The sequence below is a fragment of the Callospermophilus lateralis genome, assembly GCF_048772815.1.
Source record: "Callospermophilus lateralis isolate mCalLat2 chromosome 10 unlocalized genomic scaffold, mCalLat2.hap1 SUPER_10_unloc_1, whole genome shotgun sequence".
Taxonomy (NCBI): domain Eukaryota; kingdom Metazoa; phylum Chordata; class Mammalia; order Rodentia; family Sciuridae; genus Callospermophilus; species Callospermophilus lateralis.
The window spans coordinates 245,530-261,668 of NW_027510151.1; the positions used below are offsets into that span (position 1 = coordinate 245,530).

At 37.8% G+C, this 16,139-nt stretch overlaps 1 protein-coding gene across 1 annotated transcript in view; it reads left to right on the forward strand.

Moving 5' to 3' along the window:
• The first annotated feature begins 15,073 nt into the window (after positions 1-15,073).
• The window catches only part of LOC143387286 (transport and Golgi organization protein 1 homolog), a 38,294-nt gene continuing 37,228 nt past the window's right edge, over positions 15,074-16,139 (forward strand). The window contains exon 1 of the mRNA XM_077107895.1: positions 15,074-15,206. Coding sequence (XP_076964010.1) covers positions 15,074-15,206 — 133 coding nt within the window. The remainder of the gene's footprint in view (positions 15,207-16,139) is intronic.

Genomic DNA, 16,139 nt, shown 5'->3' on the forward strand with positions numbered 1-16,139 from the left:
AATGAAAAAAAAAAGAAAGAGAAAAAAGGAAAAAAGAGAACAATTTAAAAAAACAGTGTCAGGCTGACAGCTATGATTTGCTCATCACTGTTCCAGAGCATTAATTAATGTTTATGCTCACAACAAATGTTTGGCTACGCTGTGTATATACATACATACATACATGAAAGCAATTTTGTTCTTTATGTTTGCTTTCTTTCATTTTTTCCATTTTTTTTGCTGATACATTATAGTGGTAAATCATGGCAGTATTTGTCATTACATATTTCCACATGCACAATATAACACTACAGTTTGGCCAATATCATTCCCCAGTATTTTCCCTTCACTCCTCCCTCTCCTGGTCCCTTTCCTACACTCTACTGATCTCCTTTTGATTTTCACTTTTCTTTTCCTTTTTCCTCTCTTGCTTTCACATACGAGAGAAAACATATGCTCCCTTGACCTTATGAGTTTAGCTTATTTTGTGTAACAGAATGTTCTCAAGTTTCATCCGTTTTCCAGCAAATGACATAATTCACCTTAATGGCTGAATAAAGCTCCATTGTGTGTATATGCCACATTTTCTTTATTTATTCATCCTTGATAAGCACCTAGTTTGGTTTCATAGTTTGGCAACTGTGAACTGTGCTGCTATAAACATGGGTATGCATGTACTACTCTAGTATTATGACTTTAATACTTTAGGATAAACATTGAGTAGTTGTATAGCTGGGTTATATGGTGGTTTCCTGCCTAGTCTTTTGAGGAACCTCCATACTGATTTCAATAGTGGTTATATTCATTTACAATCCTATCAACAGAGAAAAAAGTGTCCCTTCTTCTCCACATTCTCTCTAGCATTTATTATTGTTCATATTCTTTTTTTAAAGTAGTTGGACACAATACCTTTATTTTTATTTATTTATTTTTAATGTGGTGCTGAGGATCGAACCCAGGGCCTCGCACGTGCTAGACAAGCGATCTGCTGCTCAGCCACAACCCCAGCCCCATATCGTTCGCATTCTTGATGGCTGCTATTCTGATTAGAGTGAGATGAAAGCTCACTGTAGTTTTGATTTGCATTTCCCTAATTGCTAATGATGTTGAACATTTTCATAGATTTGTTGCCCATTTTTTATTTCTTCTTTTGAGAAGTAACTGTTTAATTCATTTGCCCAATTAAGCTAGGTTATGTGACGTTTTGATGTTAAGTTTTTTAAAGTTTCTTATATAGTCTGGATATTAATCCTGTGTCAAAAGAGTAGTTAGCAGGGCTGGGGATGTGGCTCAAGTGGTAGCGCGCTTGCCTGGCATGCATGCAGTCCAGGTTCGATCCTCAGCACCACATACAAACAAAGATGTTGTGTCTGCCAAAAACTAAAAAATAAATATTAAAAAATTCTCTCTCTCATTAAAAAAAAAAAAAGTAGTTAGCAAATATTTTCTCCCATTCCGTAGGTTCTTCCTTCATGTTACTAATTGTTTCCTTTGCTGTGCAGAAGCTTTTTAATTTGATGCCATTCTGTTTATTAACTTTTGTTATTATTTTCTGAGCTTTAGGAGTTCTAATAAGAAAGTCATTGCCTGTACCTATATGCTGGAGTCTCAAACCTATATTCTCTTCCAAGGATTTGCATAGTTTCTGGTCTAATTCCTGGGCTTTTGATCTCTTTCAAGTTTGTACAGGGTCTAGTCTTATTTGTCTACATACGGATAACCAATTTTCCTGGCACCATTTGTTTAAAAGCCTGTCTTTTCTCCCAATATGTTTTGGCACCTTTGTCAAGTATCAGATGACTATGAACTGTGTTGGATCTTTTTCTGTGTCTTCTCTCCTCTCCCATTGGTCTATGTATCTGGTTTTATGTTGGAGCCATGCAATGGTTATTTCAATAGCTTTGTAGTATAATTTGAAGTCAGGTATTGTGATGATGCCTCCAGCTTGCTTTATTGACTTAGAATCGTTTTGGCTATTCTGAATATTTTATTCTTCCAAATGGATTTCAGGACTGTTTTTTCTAGTTCTGGAAAAATGACATTTATTATTATTATTACTATTATTATTATTATTATTATTATTATTATTATTTTAAATATATGTATGACAACAGAATGCATTACAATTCATATTACATATATAGAGCACAGTTTTTCATATCTCTGGTTGTATACAAAGTATGTTCACACCAATTCGTGGGTATTTTGATGGGAATTGCATCAAATCTGTATGTTGCTCATAAAACCAATTTCAAACATATACAATCATATTAGTAGTGATTTTAGTGTCCAAAAAGAGATCTACTAAACAATAATTACTGGGCTGGTTTGGTGACTTGTAGTCCTAACTACTCAGGAGGATTGCTTGAGTCCAGGAGTTGGAGATCAGGTTAGGCAACATAGCAAAACCCCCATCTTAAAAATAATAATAATTACTGATGTCAAAACACATCTCAATCATTATGATGTCACTAACTCTTCAGTGTTTTCCTTGAAATTCTAATATACAATTAGTGAATGTCAATTTAGGGCTAATTGTGCTGTTTTATAGAGGAGAAAGTTGATTATAATGGTAAATGAAATCACCTATCATGAACTGATTTGTGTTTATTTAATTACAATTATCATGCTGATGACTCTACATATTAAGTCTCCACCTATAGTCCCCTAGGTGCTAATTTTAAAAACATGAGTTTTCATTAAAATTAAGAAAATAAACCCCTCCATATGCATTTCAATAATTCAAATTATATCACAGTGCAAAAGAGGGAATAGTCTTGGAAAGGGAAGTAGAAAAATGTAAGATCCCTCTTAGATGTCAGAAAAAATAAATTCAAAAATGTGATTTTTTTTAAAGGTAGTGTTATCTTGAAGTGGAAAACAAAAAGCAAAACACCTTTGAAGCAAAGTCAGTTGTGTTTACAAGGGCCTTTGGGTTTCTTTGATGTTTTAGTGCTTCTGGTTTTTAAAATGTTGATTTGTGGAGGATGGGCACAGGGGAATTGAATCTAGGTGCTTAACCACTGGTCCACATCACCAGCCCTTTTTTACATTTTTTTTATTTTGAGATAGGAAATCCATAATTAATAAAGGCCTTGCTAAATTGCTGAGGGTGACTTTGAACTTAAGATCCTCCTGCCTCAGCCTCCAGAGCCACTGGGATTACAGTGTGCATCATGAAGCCCGGCCTTAAATGTTGATTTTATAATCCTTTCTTTTTAGCTGATAAGAGAAATTACAAAATACAGAATACTTGCAAACTACAAAATATAGGATACTTACAACTAAAGGTGCTTTGTTAAATGATCAGAGTTTAACTTAAGTTTCAAGCAGTGACTCTCAAACTGGGAGAGTGATACTATCTTATCAAGAGAAGTTTAGAAATGCCTGGGGGCATTTTGTTGTTGTTTCACCATGACTGAGGAAACTACTAACATTTTTTGGCCAGGCCCATAGATACTATATAACCTTCAGCTAGAAGGAAGTGTCCAAACCAAAGTACCAATAGAGTTCTATCAAGAAACCCTGATGCAAAAAAGTAATCTACCAAGGTCTCTTCCTTAACTGCAAGGAAAACACAGTTGCAGTTAAGTAAGAGAACAGAGCAGGTGTCGGGTGCAGTGCTGCATGTCTGTAATCCCAGTGGTTCTGGAGGCTGAGGCAGGAGGATCCTGAGTTCAAAGCCAGCCTCAGCAAAAGTAAGGCCCTAAACAATTCAGTGAGACCCTATCTCTAAATAAAATACAAAATAGGGCTGGAGATGTGGCTCAGTGGTCTAGAGCCCTTGAGTTCAATCCTTGTTACCAAAGAAAAATGGGCCACCCAGGTGACTTGTTTGTACCAGTAAGTCTACCTAAAATGAAAAGGGATTTTATGCAGACAAATTGTTTTATTATCCATTTAAATATAATTCTTTATTTCTTTATGTTTGTCAAGAAGTAAATATATTTAAGATAAAAATGAAAAATAATAAAAGAATGACAAGTGTAGGAACATAATGATGACTCACACTTTTTGATTACAGACTTGAGATTCATCTGAAATGACAATGCAATCCCTAGCTATTACAACAGAAATCTTAACCTCTGAGTGAAAAAAAAAGAGGGATGTTGAGATACCTTTAATCATCTTTTTTCACTTCTGCATAAGTACCAAGAAAGGTTGGCCAAAAATATTTTAAAACCTAAAACATACTTTTAAACTTGGCTTTTCTTTAAAATAAGTGCAAATATATGATATGGCCTAGTGTTAATTTACAATCCCTACTTTCTTATGCTGCGACTATCTTTAAATGTGCCCAGTTTGAACTGAGATGTGCCATAAGTCAGATATCAAAGACTTATTATGAAGAGTGTAAAATAACGGTTATATTTTTATTTTGATTACAAGTTAAAAGGATGATATTATGAATATATTGAATTATGTAAAATGTATTATTAAATGAAGCTCATCTGTCTTACTTTTTAAAATATGACTTCTAGAAAATTTAATTTACATGTAGAGTTAATATTATATTTCTATTGGTGGTTCTAAGGGATCAGTGAGAAATAAGAGAAAGATCATGTTCAGATTCTCTATTTCATCATTTGGGTTTGATGTCATTCACTGATCCTCTTATGTATTCCAAACCATTTCAAATTTCATGTGGATTTGGGTAAGACTGAGCTTTCATACTAATCGCAGAGAACTTACTTTCCCATATATGTTTGATCAGTGTCCCCCACTGAGTATAGTCTTCATAATAGTGTTTATGATACTGTTTCTAATTTTATACTGCATGCATCAGTTAAAATCCTGAAGATTCAGGAGGGCTTGCTTTGCTTCAATGTATGCTCTGGTAGACTATATGTTATCCCAAAGAACATATTTTCTCCTCTACTCTCCCTGTCTCCTCCAAGAGGTGCTTGTGATCTTCCAAGCACACTTTGGGAGGATGTTATCAGCCTTACTTTGTTTCAGTGAGAAGAGAACAGTTTCCAGAGTAGGCACTATCTAAAAATGGCTCCTTAGTGATGAAAGCATTTATTGCCAAGACTTTTGTTGCTTCGTCAATTGTCTATATTGGCTATAACAGCCAGGATTTTGCTGTTTAATTATTTAAACCACATAAATGGGCAATCTTTCATATATTATCTCATTTTCTTCTTAAAAAATGAACTATACAATTTTAACTTTGACCCATATTTGTGTAGATGAAATATCTGAGACTCAGAAAAGTTAATGATTTGCCTATAGTCACACAATTAGACTTCTGACTCTTACTACAATCCTATTGGCTATATTCCTTACTTCTGCTGTTGTTCTGGTAAGGAAGTAATTTATATTTCTGAAAACTAAATGGATCAAGCCAAACAGTGCAGGGCTGGGGATGCGGCTCAAGTGGTAGCATGCTCGCCTGGCATGCGTGGGGCCCGGGTTCGATCCTCGGCACCACATACAAACAAAGATGTTGTGTCTGCTGAAAACTAAAAAATAAATATTAAAAAATAGCCAAACAGTGCACTGTGTAAATTGAGATGTATAGGCCACATGTCCCCAATATCTGTTCTGCATTTATTTCAACACACCAAATATTTGACCTCCATGAAAAGAATGCCAAGGTAAATTAGGCAGAACCAGAAACAGGAACTCATATACATGCCATATATTAGTGGCAATTTCAGATGTTTGAGTTTCTTTCTTTGTACAGTTGAAAGTGGAATAATATTTGTCAGGGCTAGACAAACAGTAGATGCTGGCAGAAGACCTTGCCTTGTATATGACTCACTCCCATTAGTACAGTACACTTCGACATGACTTTTTAATTGTGGGGAATGCCTCAGCCCTACTGGTCATGCCCAGCCTAAAACTCCATCTTCCCTGGATTTAAGGACAAGATACTTGTTTAAATTCCACTTAAGTTATATGATCCCTTTACTTAAAGTCTAATATTTTCTGCATTTTTATTCTATTAAGTCTAAATCCTTATGCTTGATTTTCAAGGAATTTCATAATCTGACCTAAGCACACAAATATGTCATCCTTTATAGAATCCTTTCCTCTTAGCAAAATGAGGTGTCTTTACTGTCCTTTAAACATATTTCTTTCTGCTGAGTCTTTCTTATGCTGTTTAATTCACTTGCCTTTTATTCTCTTTTTAGAATCTGAATCCTATGTACTTATCCAGGTCTAACTCAAATCCCAAGACTCATCTCTTACTTTTAACTCTTTAGTGTTTACAATTTGTACCAAAATACATTTTAGAATTTATTTTGTGGCAGGATAGGGCCCTTGCCACCCTCCCACTACACTAACTCTTACCAAAGAGGAAACTGGTGTTACCAAGAAAGACCTGCTTATTTTTTAGGAGTTCCCACTCTTGAGATTATAATGAGGATCTAGAGTCACCTCCACCCTTGGAGATAGGTCCAAGATTGGGGTCCTTAGGCACAGGTGTAAAGGTTGATCCATTGCCTAAACCTCTTACACTGGCACAGTAGATGATGTACACACACACACACACACACACACACACACACGCCAAAACTCAGAAAGGAAGGAAGGGAGGGAGGGAGAGAGGGAGGGAGGGCAAGGAAAGAAGGAAGGAGACCCTTTGAAATCCATTGAGAAATGATATTGTTCTGGTCAACCTGAAAGAAAATGGATATTTGTTGTCATTTTCTGACTTACCATATTGTGACCAAGCATAGTGCTCTTATTTTTATTAATTTTTTACTAAGACCTTTACTAGGATTCACCTGGTTTATAACTTTCTACCTTTAAATATAACTGAATCTGCTGGGAGGTGGTGGCAGAGTCTGTAATCCCAGATATTTAGGAGGCTGAGGCTGGAGGATCGCAAGTTTGAGGTAAACTTGGGGAACTGAGCCAGACTCTGTTTCAAAATAAAAACTAAACTGAGCATGGTGGCACACACCTGTAATCCCAGTGGCTCAGAATGGTGAAACAGGAGAATTGGGAGTTCAAAGCCAACCTTAGCAACTTAATGAGGCCCTGAGTAACTCAGTGGGACCTATCTCTAAATAAAATACAAAAGAGGGCTGGGGATGTGGCTCAGTGGTTGAGTTCCCAAGAGTTCCATCTCTGATAGCAAAAAATAATAATAATAGTAATAATAATAATAATAAATGAATAAATAAAATAAAAAGGGCTGGGGATGTAGCTCAGCAGTAGAGCACCCTTGGATATTTGTACTAGGGAGTACAAAAAAAATTTTTTTCAATGCATATTACTTTTTGTCTAGTTTATTTCATTCAGAATCTCCCTGTTTTTGCGATTATCAATAGTTCTTTATTCTTGCTAAGTATGTTTCCAAAATTTATTATCTATTTTCCTATTGATATACATTGGGGATTTTTTTTTAAGGAAACCAGGTTATATTTATACAGTTGAAAATTATTAAGCAATGAAAATAAGAAGTACATTCACATTCAACAACTTGGATAAATCTTATAAAAATACATATGGAGCTAAAAAAGCCACACACCAAAGAACACATGTGTATGATTACACTGAATAAAGTAACAAAACAGGCAAAACTAATCCTTGTTATTAGAAGTTAAAATAGTGCCTAACTCTGGGGGAGCAGAGGGAATAATTAGGGGAGCAATGAGAGAGGGCTCATGAAGGTGCATTTGATGTCCAATTTCTTGACCTGGGTTAGGGTTTAGTGGATATGTTTACTTTGTGATAATTCATTGTGCTATACGTGATTTTCTTTTGGCTGTTATATTTAATAAAAGAGAAGTTCTATTAACAGTAAAAAAATCAATCTCTACATTCATGGAATAGTTAGTAATCAAATGCCTACTATATGGTTAATATGAGAATAAGGGTTCTGAGGCATGACATGTTCCCACAGTCCAATATTGGGGATTTTTTGACTATTACAAATAAAACCACCATGAATAGTTGTGCACAAGTCTCAGTGTGGATGTATGCTTTTATTTCTCTGGAGTAAATATCTCGACAGATGTGATTTAATTTTTAAAGCAACTGCCAAACAGTTTTCTAACAGTTTGTGCCATTGTTTGTACTACATGTTATTGTCTGCAGTTCTAAGAGAGATACCATAGTCTTCATCTTTGTCAACATTTGTTATGATCAGTCTTAAATTTTGTCCATCCTATTGTGTGTGTAATAACACTGCAGTTTTGATTTACATTTCAAATTATGTTGGATATCCTTTCATGTGCACATTCACCATATTTGTATCTACTTTGGTGAAGAAAAAAATCTTCTGCCCATCCTTTCAAATTGGGTCATTTTTCTTATTAATAAGTTGCAAGAATCATTTGTATATCCTAGATATCATTCTCTTGAGAGATATATGTTTTGCCAATACTTTGTCCTAGTCTGTCAGCTTACCTTTCCATTTCCATAACAATGAATATAGAATAGACAAAGTTTGTTGTTGTTGTTGTTTTTAGTACTGGGGATTGAACTCAGGGGCATACCACCACTGAGCCACATCCCAGTCCTATTTTGTATTTTATTTAGAGACAGGGTCTCACTGAGTTGCTTAGTGCCTCACTTTTGCTGAGGCTGGCTTTGAATTTGCAATCCCCCTGCCTCAGTCTCTTGAGCCACTGGTATTACAGGTATGTACCACCACGCCCAGCATGAGACAAAGTTTTTAAGTCTGATCTATTTCTGAGAGGAGAGAGAGAAAAAAGAGAGCATGAGGCAGAGAGAGTCTCTGCCAAGCAGCTTTTTATATTTTCTTCCAGAAGTTGTAGAGGTTTAGCTGCTACATTTAGGTCTGTAGTCTATCCCTACCAGTAGTGTGTGAGGGCTCCCATTGATCCACATCCTTGCCAACTTATTATTACCTTTTTGATTATAACCATCTTAATAGATGTGAAGTAGTATCTCACTGAGGTTGTACATTTCCCTAATGGTGCTGGGTATCCTTTCATTTGCTTATTGGCTTTTGCTTATTTTCTTTGGAGAAATGTCTATTCTAATTTCTTGCCATTTGTCTTTTCATACTGAACAATAAGAATTGCTTATATATTCTAGGTAGTTATATTCTATCTACATGAATTGTAAATATTTTCTTCTATGATTGTATTTTCACTTTCTTCAATGGTAGCCTTTAAATGTTTTAAATTTGATGAAGTTTATTACTTTATTATTTTTTCTTTTGGTGCTTGGGCCTTTGGTGTCTTAACTACGAAGTCATTGTCTACTCCAAGATTTACTTATGCTTTCTTACATTTGGTTTTGGTTCTTACATATATATGTGTTGTCCATTTTGAGTTCTTACATTTATGTCTGTGGTCCATTTTGAGGTAATTTTTATGTGGGGTAGGGTTTAACTTAATTCTTCTGCATTAAAGACTACATCATTTTGAAATATATTTTCATTTGGAATGCAATTCTAGGATGTCAGTGTTTTTCTCTTTCAGAACTTGAAAATATTGATGTACTGTTTTCTGGTTTGCATGGTTCTTGAATGAATTTTGAGATTTTACTCTCACTCCTTTGCACATAATGGTATCTGTTTTCTGTAGATGCTTTTCAATTTTTTTCTTAGCACTAGTTTTAAGCATTTAGTGTATATTTGTGTCATCTTTATCATTTTTCTTGTTCATTGAGCTTTGTGAATCTGAGTGTTCATCAGATATGGAACATTTTTATTTATTATTTCTTCAAATGTGTTTTTCTCACCTCTTTTAGGAACTACCATAACACATATATTGGACTGGTTGAAGCTGTGCATACTGATGCTCTGTTCAGTTCAGTCTCTTTCTCCGTGTTTCATTTTGGAGAGTCTTTATCACTGCATATTCAGTTTGCTGATATTGACTTCTTCAATGTAGAATTTGCTGTTAATCTCATTCAGTGTAATTTTCACCTTAGCCATTGTTTTATCTGAGTTTGAATTAGATCACTTTTATATCTTCTTTTTTCTCCTTTACATGCTTATGCTTTTCCATAGCATCTTGAACATATGGTATACAACTGTATTAATGTCCTTGTATAATAACTCTATCACAGTGTAATTAATGATCATTTCTATTAATTTTCTTTTCAACATGGGTTATATTTTCCTACCTCTTTGCATGCCTCAGACATTTTTATTGGATTCCAAACATTGTGAATTTACCTTGTTGAGTATTGGATATTTTGTATTCTTTTAAATATTCTTGAGCTGTGTACAGCTTTTTGCTGAACTATCTTGGAAACATATTTTGTATTCTTTTAAATATTCTTGAGCTGTGTACAGCTTTTTTCTGAACTATCTTGGAAACATTTTTATCTTTTTAAGATTCTGCTAGACAGGAGTTACCTTCAATTTTGGGCTAATTTTTGCCTTTTACTGACTATATTACTTGATGCCCTTTTATTATAGATTTTGCATTCCAGCTGGTGATTACAAAAATTGATCTCCATGCCAACAATCACCACCACCTTCCATCCTGTTTCTTTCTGAAGATTCTTTCTCTGGCCTTACATGTGTGCCCATTGTTACTTAACCACAGACTTCAGGGGAACCCTCCATAGATGTCTAGAGAGCTAGTACATGTACACACTCTCTCTCCCTCTGCAGTTCTCTACTCTCTCCTTTACTCTGATCTGTGACTTCTAGCTGCATCGGTCTCTTCAGACTTTAAAATCCATCTCTTCAACTCAGGAGATTTTCTATTTGAGTTTCCCTTCTCTGAATGTGGCCTGAAAAATTCTTTCCAGGGAGTAAATTGGGATAATCCTAGCACTCATCTCTCATGCTTAACTTTGTCTTAGAGGTCACTCTTATGCTGCTTACTATCTAATATCTGAGAACTGTTGTTGTTTGTATTTTGTCCACTTTTTTCCAATGTTTCATATGTGAGGGTAAATCTGTTGCCCCTCTTGGAGAGATTTAGTCCCCCATAATGTTTAACACTATTCTCTGGCACATCATTTACAATAGATGAGGTTCTTCCTGGTAACGGCAGCATTAGGCCTTCTGAATGCTCCTAGGCAAGTGCCTTCACAAGTTTCCAATGGTATATGTTATTATGCTGCCAATTATTTGTTTCAGATATGTTTTTCCTGTCTCATTTAGATTGTACTCTGACATTAGGAACCCTTCATACTTACAATTTTATGTCCCCTCCACCCAAACTGGATACACTTACCTTTAACAATTACTCAACCCTTACCCCGTAAGAATTCCCTTTGAGGTATTAAAGAATAATGCACTTGAGATTATTTATCTCCATGCCAACAATCACCACCACATTCTATCCTGTTACTTTTCTGAAGGTTTTTAACATAACCTTATATTAAACATCAATGCCACATATTTAAATGCTATGAGTAAAAAGTGAATGCTGATTCATCCACTAATTGTATGTATCCTGGTAGAAAGAACTACCACTACCTTATTGTGGCCAGTTGAGAAATTTTCTTCTCATTATCCACCAGACTAGTTAATATGTCTTTAAGGCAATAAGTTTAAAAAATGATACTGATAAATCAAAATATTGAAAACTCTACAAACTAAGCAGCTAGTTCTTCAGTAACTGGAAGCACTAACTATGCATATAAAATTATATCTGATTATGAGTCAAAGTAAATATCAAGAAGATAATATGCAATTAGATCATTTTGCTATTCTGATTTTTCCACCAATGAATTATCATTAATCTCTATTTTATAATAAGAAAAATTCTACAACATACCATATTCTATAATAAGAAAAAATAAGAAAAAATTAAAACTAGTTTTTAAAGATCTGCTTAAATATTCCAGTATCATGTAACAAAACAACTACTCTCCACAACAACTATGGTTTTATTCACCACAAACATTCAGGGGTACATTCCTGGAGTTGAGGATGCATGCTGCTGAGAGGTGGACCTTAAATGCCTTGTTCCCATAGCTTATTTCCTCTCAGTACTATTTATATATGGGGGCTTAATAGTTAATATATGTGTTTAGGTTAATAGTGTAGTATATTTATAATATCATTGGAACCATGAGTTTATCCAACAAATCATTTGTTAACTCTCTCATACATTCTAGGCATTTCCCTAGTCACTGATGTAACAGTATCGAACAAAACAACTAATTTCCTGCTCGTGTTGGAAATTGTGTTTGAGGTTGGGTTGGAGCAGTCAAGTAGATAAACAAATGTAAGGCAAGTAGTAAGAGAAGTCTATAAAGTGGTAAGGCAAGTCTGAAGAGAAAGAAAGGCAGGGTGATGGGCTTGATAGTCATGGCAAGAGGCTCTATTTTGTGTAGGGTGGCCAGGGAAGGCCTTTATCACATGAAATGCAACTGTTACAAAGACATGATAAAGTGAGGGGGTAGTTAGCTAGTCAGATGATTTGGGGAGTTAAGGTTGAGGCAAAGTTGCAAGTGTAAATGCTCCGAAGCAGGGGTGGGCTTGGTGTATTTAAATGGAACTAACAGAGCAAGAGAAGAATGTTAGGAAATGGGGAGAAAAGGATGAGGGGAGTCATATTGATTAAGAGCAGTCCATAATAAGGCAGGGCAGTCCATAATAAAGTCATGGCTTTTTTTCCTTTTTTTATTCCTGATACCAGAGATTGAACCCCCAGAGGCACTTAAACACTGAGCAACACCCACAGTCCTTTTTAAAATATTTTATTTAGAGATAGGGTCTCACTGAGTTGCTTAGGGACTCACTACATTTCTGAGGCTGGCTTTGAACTCAGGATCCTCCTGACAGCCTCCTGAGCTTCTGGGATTACAGATGAGTATGACCAGGCCTGGCTAAAGTCATTGCCTTTTATTTGGAAATGGGAAGCTATAGGAAGATTTTGAACAGAGAGACACAATCAAATTTATATTTAAAAATATCAGTCTAGTTGCCATCAGGACAATAGATATTGGGGAAAATGAGGGCAGAAGCAAGGACAGAAGAAGGCTATGGAAATCATTCAGGTGACTGATGATGTGGGTTTGGCCTGTATATTGGCTTAGCAGATGCAGAGGAGTGGTCAGATTCTGGGCATGTTTCAAATGCTTACTTGGAAAGAAGGAAGTCAGAAAATAAATAAATAAAATACTGTATAATTTATATCAAATTCTAGAAAATGCAAAGAGATGTTTGGAGACAGCTAGAAAAGGTGAGGGGAGGGATTACAAAGAAGGATGAAAGACTCTTTTGATTTTGGTGATAGTCTCATGGGTATATTCATGTCAAAACTTATCAAATTGTACACCTTAAACATTTGCAATTTATTGTAGGTCAACTATATCTCAATAAAATTATAAAAATAAAGACATAATATTGTCTAATGGACTGGAGTTGGAATGTGAGAGAAAAGAGATCAAAGATGGTTTGTAAGTTTTGGGCTTTGAGCACCTGGATAATGGGAATTAAATTGTCATTCTTATTTCTGAGATAGGGAAGACTGAAAGGAGCAGATTTTGAGAGAAAAATGAGTTCAGTTTTCAACATGTTGTTAGAGATGCCTACTAGATACATTTTATAACATAATAAATACATGGTAGAAATGAAATGAAGAATGACTCAGTTTCTCTCTATGATCCACTGGTTCTCCAGAAAGCACAGAAGTACACTGGACCAACGGGGACCTCTCATGGCCCCTGTAGACAAATGTTTGTGCACACCTTTTTTCCATTGTTTTCTTTATTTAACATTATGAACATGGTGGACTACATTCTTTTCTCTAAGTTTTAAAGATTCAGTTAATTTGGGGAAACAACTGATGGGTTCATTGTTGGAGGTTGATGAATAACTTTAGCAGAGACTATAGTAACAAGCCCTTGGTCACAGACAAATGAGAATGGCTCCACCAAGGATGGGAGCATTGCAGACACTCTTCCTTGGGCTGGCTAGCTTGTGCCTTTCCCCCCCTTAACTGTACATATCAGTAATTCAGCTATATTATGATTTAAATCAGATTTTGCTCCTCTTGTCAGAAAGTACAACATTTGCTTGTTAGTTGATGGGTTGTGATGAAAAGGAGTCTACTCCTTGGGTTTGAAACTTAGCTCCATTACTCACTGGATGTGTGACTGCCTCAATTTACTCTAAAATAAGGATTGGAATAGGACCTACTACTACTGTAAGGTACTATTGTTATGAAGATTAAATGAATCGATATGTATAAAACCTTCAGAATAACAACTGGACATAAAGAAAGTGTTCAAGAAATGTTAGCTAATAGCTTTCTTCTCTGACAATCGGTTTTGACAGTTGGTTCCCACTAAGTTGTGGACTTTTTCGGACCAGGACCAGATATCTTGTCTTTTGATTTTCATCCACTCCCACACCATGCTAGGGCTTTGTCCAGCGTCTGGCATGAATGGTAGAACAAAATGAAAGTTAAAAATATGCTGTTGAATTAAATGATTTCTTCCCTTATGGATAAAGATAAGAATCTCAAGATCTTAGCCAGAAGACTACTGTCCATCTCTCTGCCCTCACTTGTCCCCGCCTTAAAAAAAGCAGGCCATAGTCTCCAGTTTACACCCTCACTCACAGTTCCATTCACTTTCACACTTTCCCCTTTCCTAATCAGAGGGATCTTGGGGTAGGGCTTCAAGGAACCTCTAGGAGTTTGAAGGGGAGGGAGCTTGAAACCATAGACTAGCTGTCACAAGTCATGGGTGGGATTTGGTAGTTCAGAAAAGGAGGTACCAGACCAGGAATGGGGGATGGGAGTGATGGTGAAGTGGAGTAGGCTAGTTCAGGATGGACCAGAAATGAGACATTGAGGAAAGCCAGAAAGGACCAGTTGGTGGAGTGGAGGGGGATGGGTGGGTGATGAATGGAATCTCGCGGAGGGTGGCTTGTGAGGGTACAGAAGCAAAGGCAGGTGATTGGACGAGAAAGAGAGTCCTAGTTGCCACGGCAGCAACTAGAGGAGAAGGTCTTCAGTTGAGGAGAAGGTCTCCACTAGAGAAGGACTGGGAGCTCCGGCTCCCTGCGTTCCCCAGTAGAGCCAGTGCATCGACCCCCATATATCCCTGCTGACGTGTCAACCGGGAAAGGCTGAAGCCTTCCCGGGCGCCGCCCCTCCGCGCCTTGCTACCCACCACCCCCTGAGCCCCGACGCCGGCCACAGCCTACTCCACCGTGTCACAGGCTCCCCGAGGTGACCACAACATGACTGTGGCGCCAGGGCTGCTCTTCTGGCTGTTCGTGCTCTGTCCCACCTGGCGAGTGCTGGGCCAACCGGACCCGAGCACAGGCCAGCGCTTCTGGAAGCACAAACTCTGTGCAGACGACGAATGCAGCAGTGAGTGCACACGCGGGCGGGCGGCCCCGGGTCTCCACAGTGGCTCTTTGGGGCTGCATGGGGCTCCAATCCCCCCAGTCCCCAGCCCCGCGGGCTGGGCTAGGGGGTCGCAGGACGACAGGGACGATGGGTGGGGCGTAGGAGTGACAAGAGCCTCGGGACCCTGCGTGTGTCCCCTCCGGCTCTGCTGGCGCTCTGGCCAGCCCGCTCCCGTTGCGGGGGGCTTCGACTCCCACTTGTTGCCAGTGTTTTATTTTTCTCTACTGACTGAGGCAGGGGTTGGGAAACAGGATTCCCCAGGGACAGCTCTCAGTTTATTTCCTTCCAGGATTCGCCTAGGATCTCAGTGGGTGATGGGGTTGCGTGCTGTGCACGCCCGGGGCTCCACACGCTGTAGCAGAGCGCTTTTCTACCCCCGCCACAGGGACCTGGGCCTGTGCGGTATCAGGGCAGATGCTCTCCAGGGCTCGGTGGCCCTAATCCCAGCGGCAGGTTGATGGTAGGGCTACTTGGGAAAGGCTCACTGGCCCCTTTGTCCTTTTGCTGCACTGGGGATTGGGCTGGTTTTGCCTTTTAACAGGGACTAGAGTTTAGGCTTGGGAAGAGCACCAAGTCCAGGCACGCAATGTGTTCTGAGGTCTCGGCCCTGACTCTGCTTCAATCCTGTCATTTCTGTGCATAGAAGCCTCCCTTCATATTTGAGGTAGGGTAGCAGGTGGGCCAGTAATCTTTTGCTTTTGAAAGAGGCCAAGGATCTGCACCAGCCACCTGGGAACTGCAGCCTCTTCTGTGCGCAGGAAGCAGACAGAATTGCTTCCCAGTCCTGGATTGGAGGTGGGTGGTGGGGAGGATGTAGCCATTCAGATTCAGATGAAGAGGTTCCTTGCAATAACAATAATAAAGACTCCAAGATTTTTATAAGCCAATTCAGTT